This window comes from Cucumis sativus, chromosome 1 (assembly GCF_000004075.3).
Source record: "Cucumis sativus cultivar 9930 chromosome 1, Cucumber_9930_V3, whole genome shotgun sequence".
Classification (NCBI taxonomy): Eukaryota; Viridiplantae; Streptophyta; class Magnoliopsida; order Cucurbitales; family Cucurbitaceae; genus Cucumis; species Cucumis sativus.
In genome coordinates, this window is record NC_026655.2 from 4,705,003 (window position 1) to 4,712,755 (window position 7,753).

The window sequence follows — 7,753 nt, forward strand, 5'->3', positions numbered from 1 at the left end:
CCAAGAGCTAGAACAAGAATATAAAATCTTTTAGATTAGCATTCAAAGTATTACTCATAAAGATTAATTTTCTTACAAGTTTATACGTTAAATAATTCAAATTTCAGTTTGAACACTGGCAAGAAAAAAGTGCTTTGTGTTCATGAACCAAGACATCATATCACATCATAATGTTCCTTTCCAAATATGTAGTATATCTTCTAGCCTAAAGATCAAGATTCTTCCTCCTTTTTTTTAAGACTTGTCTTCCTTTCTTCAATAATAGCAATAATTCGACACACCAAATATATTTATAATCTCATGCCCATGCTTACAGAGTAATGGCATCGACTCAATAAATACTCTATTTCGTCTTATTTTCAATGATTTATATGAACAAAATACATATCTTCAACTAATATTACACACAATCCATTGCCCATCTTTGAAATATTACTTTTGTTTGAATTTGAAGTAATAATTATAATATATAAATGTTATCTAAGGCGAATTAGAAGACAGTGTTTTCCTTTCACTCCTTCTTAATTAACATTTTTTTGTCATAATATTCTCCTGAATATGTATAAATAAACAGAATGAAACTTTCTTAAGTTAATTAAAGTCTCAATAAATATGAACATATTTACTTTAAAATAAATAAATAAATAAAAGAAATCCATTGTTTAAGCATTTGTGACCCCTAGTTTTAACATATATATACACACATTCATGATAGCATGTTTTTTTTCTTCCAAATTATGGATTAATTAGAATGAGATTACATGGTGTCACAAATAATACTTATTTTTTTTAAAAAAAATAGTATTTGAAAGTGAAAATATTTATTGGCAAACAGTGGTCTTTAACTTTATTTCAAATTGTTACACCCACTTCCACTTGTTGTACAACAAAATATTAATATCTTTTATTTGGTTATATTTAAAAATATATATAAAAAAATTGTTTCTCTAAAAAAACACTTATATATGAAGCTTTTCATATATATATATATTAAAATTTTCTAGCTCATACTAATTTTTATCTTTCACAAAAAGTTACTTTCAAAAAACTCAAACATTATTATTTATACATAACATGACATGCCAACGTAACTAAACATAAAAGTATTAACGTAAATAATTTAAATTCATTCATAATTTTTATCTCTTAGAATAAAATTTTACTCGATAAATAATTCACATATGATCATATCATTTAGTAAAAAAAAAAGTAACATCTCCGATTATACATAAACATAAATATTGTTCATATATATAATAATACTCATACTACAAGTATAATTCAACAACATGTCGTGTTTGTTCTCTTAAAAATCATAGTTTAAATCTTTCTATGGATCCGGTAAATTTTTTATATGAATCACACATGCATGTATGTATACATACATGCATGTATATCTTTGTATTATGTGAGCTTGATATAATATATACACACATACATAAAAGTGAATCACTTTTAATCAAAACTTGAGTACCCTCTCTCATTAGGGCTTGTTTGGCATCCCAAAAAAAATCACCATATCTCATTATATACTCAATCAAACAAATCAAAACTCTCACACACAAATTTTATTTTTCAAAGAAAAAGAAAGAAAACAATGGACGGAGAAAACTCAAACTATCATTACAGAGAATGCCTTCGGAACCATGCAGCCAGTCTCGGCAGTTACGCCACCGACGGCTGCGGTGAATTCACTCTCGACGACTCTTCTTCTCCAGCCAACCTCCTCCACTGCGCGGCCTGTGGCTGCCACCGTAACTTCCACCGCAAAGTCACCTACATCGCCGGAGGTGGCCGCTCCTCCGCCGCTACCGCCACCGACGACGACCTCATGGATTACGACCGCCACGCTGTCGTCGAGTACGCCGCTGCCGACACCGAGAGGAGCGGCGGCGGAAGTAAAAAACGGTTCCGTACGAAGTTCACGGCGGATCAGAAAGAGAAGATGTTGGCATTTGCGGAGAAATTAGGTTGGAAATTGCAGAGGAAAGATCTGGACGATGAGATCGAGAGGTTTTGCCGGAGCGTGGGAGTCACTCGCCAAGTTTTTAAGGTTTGGATGCATAATCATAAGAATTCTTTTTCTTCTAATTCTGCATCCACTGGAAATGCCTCTTCTCTAACACAGTAATTAAAGATTAATTAATTATAATTAATTAATCTTTATGTTAATGTGATAAATTAGAGTATAAAAAAAAAAATTAGAGGCCTAATTTTTCTCTCTTCCTTTTCAGATCCCTTTGTTATTCTTTGCTCTAAGGGGTCTAGTCTATATATCAATATATTGCCTTTTTGTTGTAATATATAAAACTAATTTTCTTATGAACAACAACAACAAAAAAATGTATGTTTTAATTTCTCTTTTTTATTTCCCCCCCATTTTTAAGTTTATTTTTGCCAATTTTTTTCATGAATAAACTGACACTGACCCATGCATAGAACAGACGACAGGCTCTGATCTCTGAATTATTGACCATTTTCCTGTTTCTTCCTTCAATTATTGGTTCATCTTTTTTTTAACCACTAAATTAATTAAATTTTTTGTCCTTAGATAATTACTTTAAAATATATATATATGTGTGTTAAATTTTTTGTCCTTAGATAATTACTTAAAAATATATGTGTGTTGATAGATAAATAAGCTTGATAGTTGATTCATTGTTTACATTTTTCTTTCTAATATCAAGTTAAATTTTTTAAATCTTAAATCTTTTTGTTAATAACAGCAATGTTCCTACTATAAATATAATACAATATTTGTGAATATACTTTTAATTTTTTAGAATTATAAAACAAAAATAAACATTTAACTCCAATAACTTAGATCAACTATGATTGACCTATCACTATCTATCACTAAAATAAAAAATTAATTAGATTTCACTAAAATCAAAAATTAATTAGATTCAAATGCATATATATGGATGGAATATAATTTAATTTTATAATAATCGTGTTTTAATGGATTAATTAAAGACTACATTTATAAAAGTAAATATGAAAAATTTAACAAATATAATTTAGTTTTGAAAGTTTTGATATTGAAATAAATAAGATGATTGGGTAGTGGTGACCTCAGTAATGAATATTAGTTTTTTGTTTTCAAGTGAGATATTGTGATATGATGTTGTTTGAGTTGGGGTTTAACCATTTTTAGAATTGTTCTATAAAACAATGTCTATAAATGAAATAATTATTCTCCACTTAATCATTGTTGTTAATTAACATTTTATTTGTTGGAATTGTACTTTCCAACCAAAAGAAGACAGAGAGGAGGCTTAACACATTCATTATAAATGAAATTGATTTGTTTGTCCCACTAATCTGCTTGTAGTTGACCACCATTTTTAAATTTGAAATCACTTAGTAAGTATTTACAATGATTCCAAATTTATTTGAATAATATGAAATAATTAATTTTAAACGATTAAACGTGTGATTCTAAGTTATAATCTCAAACATTTACATTTATTCATCTTATTCAATTCAACTCGACAAACAAAACTATCACACTATTTTTTTTAAAAATAATAATACAGTTTTTTTAACTCATTAGGCAGATTTTAAGGCAAGATTTTGTTAGAACATGTTTATATTGACTTTTAGAAAAATAGCTTAACAAAAAACTATTTAAACTCTTTTGTAATAAACTTTTAAAATATATACCCTTCAAAGACGATATTGAGTGATTGCTAAGCGTTTCAATTGTTTAGAATGCCGTTATTTGAGAGTGTATTATTTCAAACACACATACTCAGGATAATCAACACCGATAAATTATGATGGAGAGAACGATTTTAAATTAATGTTAGATTAATTCACCGATAATTAATTTGTATATTTTTGTTATGATTATAAAGTTAAGATTCAATCTCTATCTTACAAATATTAAAATTGTGACATAGTAGAAATCTATACTCTAAGATTATTAAAGAATTTAAAAAAAATTGCACTATCAATTATAATATATAGAGAATATGACTTCCATTGTTTTTGTAAATATTTCCACAAATAAATCAATTTTCAAATTCTAAACTATCTCACACACACTCATGTGTTGTGTTTGATCACGTTCAATATTATTTTAAAAACAAAAATGATCAAATTACAACTTTAATTCTCAAAATATTTCAACTGTTTAATATTTGTCTACAATAAATTTAAGCTCTTATATGCCTATTTAATCTTAATATAAGATCAAACTTTCAATTTTGTATTAAGTAATTCCAAAAAAGAAAAATTAATTCGTATATGACGAGCGATTGACTAAATGAGATAAATTTGTCATCTCATGTAAACATAATAACTTTTTATATATTTGTTTAAGTTCAAAGATTTTTAAATACAAATTAAACAAAATTCAATCCTTGTATTAAGCTACAAGGTTAAAAACTAATACATTAGTTGAAAATACAAAATCGTAACATCACAATATTTTAAATAAATGTATAAAATCTAACAATAAACATTATTAAAGTTTAGTTATTTGTATATTAATTTAAGAGTTATTTTCTCAAAAGTAAAAAAAAATATTGATAAATTATCTATATTTGGTAGAACAAAACTACTCACATTTAAAAGTATTAAAACTACTCACATTTAAAAGTATTACATTTAATTTTTCTAGTAAGTGTGTAAATATTGAATCAAATGTTCTATGTTTTTTACTTTAATGGTAAGAAAAGATAAATTAAAAAAAAATCTTATAAAATTGGTGGAGAAAATACTTTAAAAAGTAGGAAAATTGGTAAAAATAAAATATTTACGCATCATATAAAAAATCAAACTTTAATAAATTTTGTCAAATAATTGATCCATCTGTATATTTAAAAAAAAACCCAAAAAAGAAATTAAAAACAAAAAAAATCAAGTTTAATAAATTTTGTGAAATAATTGATCAATTTGTATATTTAAAAAAAAAAAACCCCAAAAAAGAAATTAAAAACGAAAATGGAAAGGGTTAAAAGAGTACGTAAATAAGGCCAAATGGGGATTGCTTGTGCTGTCGACTTCACTCCACGTGGCAATGTGGTATGATTTTGAATTATACCGAAGGTTTAGTCTGGATGAAGCCCCCACCAACCACCACCGTTCATTCCATGCCATTCCCATACTCATTTGTTTTCTTATTTTTAAATGTTTTTCACTTTCCCCATCAGCTCACGTGAATTTTCTGCCTCCCTTACTTCTAATCTTATCTCTTTCTATTTCCTCTCCCATTCTCTCTTTCTTCTTTCCATTTCTCACATCCACCACTCGTTTTTTATCTTTAACACCAATCAATTCCCTTCTTATTGTCAGATTAAATCATTATTCCATAACACAATCACCACAATTTTGTTAGGAGGAAGTAATTGTTGACACGTCGTGAGTATGTATCTTGTGAGCCGCTTAACCTATCACTCTTTCACTTCAATAAAATTTTGAGTTATCATGATCTAGTTTGAGTAAATAATTCTTACCAGACTTTGATGCTTAAGTTAATACATAAAATATCTTACTCATCTAGATATGTGACGAGTACAGCTATATGGAGAATTACTTACTCTTGTGGTTGTGGAATGTAACTATCTATAGTTTTATTTTATAACATTTAGTCTATGGTTACGTGTAACATCGACAATGTTATTATATTGTTTTTTCAATGCTCATAATTACACGGGTACTAGATTGTGTATTGCTCGATTATTTTTTTATGAATAGGGCAATATGAATTGTGTGAAAAGGAAATTATTAACGCATTTCAACTATTTTTTATTTGGTGACTAGTAGGAAAATATATTTTACTCGTATGAATAAAGCAGAAAATAACTGGAAAATTAAGAGGAAGTAATCGTTGACACTTTGAGTTTGACCTTCAACTTGTTTTCCCTTTGGTATGGTTTCGAGTTATTATGACCTAATTTGTGTATGGGATCCTTGCATTGGGATGTTATCAAACCTTACCATATTTTGATGTTTAAATTGGTACATAAAGTGTATTGCTCAGCCACGCATGTAATCAATGAGTAAGCTAGGCATTGAGATTACTTGCTCTCTTGTAGTTGTAGAATGTAGCTAGATATAGGTCTTTTTTCTAACACTTGTCTATGGTTATGTGTAACATTGACGGTGTTATTTTTTTCTAGTGCTCACGATTACACTGGTGCTAGATAGTGTATTACTTGATTTTTTTTCGATTGATACATACATTTAGTTACAAGTTCGTTTGATGAGTTTGAACTTTGACATGCTGACATTTTCTTTTTCAAGCTCTCGCACGTGCCTACACCTTCTTCCTAATATCCCATGGCTCTGGGTCTGCATTTGAATCTTGTATTACACAACCCTCAAAACCAATAATCAAATTGGAACACAATAATTAGTGTGAAAATGCTTAAAAGTAGGGAAAAAATCACATGTTATATAAAAAGTACTACAACACACAAGAATCTAAAATTACAACAACACCCTCTTATCACTATACCTCTCACACCAAAATGAGCTATTGTTTTTTTTAAAGCTCTTACATCTTGGAAAATTACTCGTTTAATATTTTATCAGACACGATAAGTGATCACATCAAACAATTATTTTGATGCAAAAACTACACGAACAATTATATAGTTCAAATGTGTAGTCAAGATGGTAAATTGGAACCTTGAAAAATATTTTATTGCATAGAAGATTAATGGTCCGTTTGGATTGAACTAAGAAAAAAATATTTTTCAACAAACTCGTTTTTGTTTAAATTCTTTTTCCTAAAAATTGTTTTAAATATACTTAAAAATCTATTTTGAATGGTTTTCAAATACTTTAGTTTTATTAAAATAACTTATTTTATAAATTAAACACTTGAAAATGTAATTCAAACACACTATAAGAGTCTAAAGATTGTTTATAGATCAAACTTGTAGTTTAATATTTTAAAAAATAAAATATAAATACTACTTGTATAGGTACATTCTTTTTTTTATATTATTTAAAAATACTTTCAAAATAAACTCCAACTTTTGAAAATAAAAAAGCAGTCTATAAAAACAAGTGATTGTGTTGTAAATAAATCTTTTGAAGAGTGAAAAACCCACGAAGGGTTGTGAATGATTTTAAAGCCATCAAAAATCACTTTCATCAACTTAAAAATTAATATAAAATAGAAAAAGTATTTTAAATAACGATATTGCTAAAAATATTTATAGATATAGTAAAATATGACATTCTATCACTGATAGACTACGATAAACTACTGTCACGATCTATTGCGACGCATATAATATAGTCTATTGCGATCTTTTAATGATAGTGAGTATAATTTTACTATATTTAGATTCATTATTGTTATAATTGAAAATGGTTCTATAAAATACACTTCTTAATTAAGAAAATCTTAAAAACAACAAAATATAAAAAAAATATAGGAAAGTTTTCAGATTATATCGATAATAGACATTATAGTCTTTTAACAGAAACATATAAGTGATTATCATTTATATAAACCAATATTTTGCTACAGTTTATAAATATTTTAGTTATTTTACTATTTTAAAAAATATTATTTTAATTATTAAAATTAATTTTACATTTCAAATTATACTTTAAATGCGAATTTGACATTTTAAGATTTTAATAATTTCATTCTCAAATATGTTTTAACAAAATAGATTGCAACCAAATTAAAATTGGAAACAATGCATTTTTTTCAAAATGAATATTGATTTTTGATTTTTCGAATTTGAAAATAAAAGAAAAAGAAAAACAATATACTAATTTTGTC

General features: G+C 26.8%; 1 protein-coding gene across 1 annotated transcript; it reads left to right on the forward strand.

Annotated features, from left to right (window-relative positions):
• Positions 1-1,461: 1,461 nt before the first annotated feature.
• On the forward strand, positions 1,462-2,367 carry LOC101204350 (zinc-finger homeodomain protein 9). Its single transcript, XM_004137472.3, has one exon. It carries the CDS (start codon positions 1,598-1,600, stop codon positions 2,129-2,131), a length of 534 nt encoding a protein of 177 aa, XP_004137520.1. The 5' UTR covers positions 1,462-1,597; the 3' UTR covers positions 2,132-2,367.
• The last annotated feature ends 5,386 nt before the right edge of the window (positions 2,368-7,753 follow it).

Excerpts from the sequence above, each read along its gene's own strand:
- LOC101204350 (XM_004137472.3), top strand. The coding sequence starts at position 1,598 with ATGGACGGAGAAAACTCAAACTATCATTACAGAGAATGCCTTCGGAAC.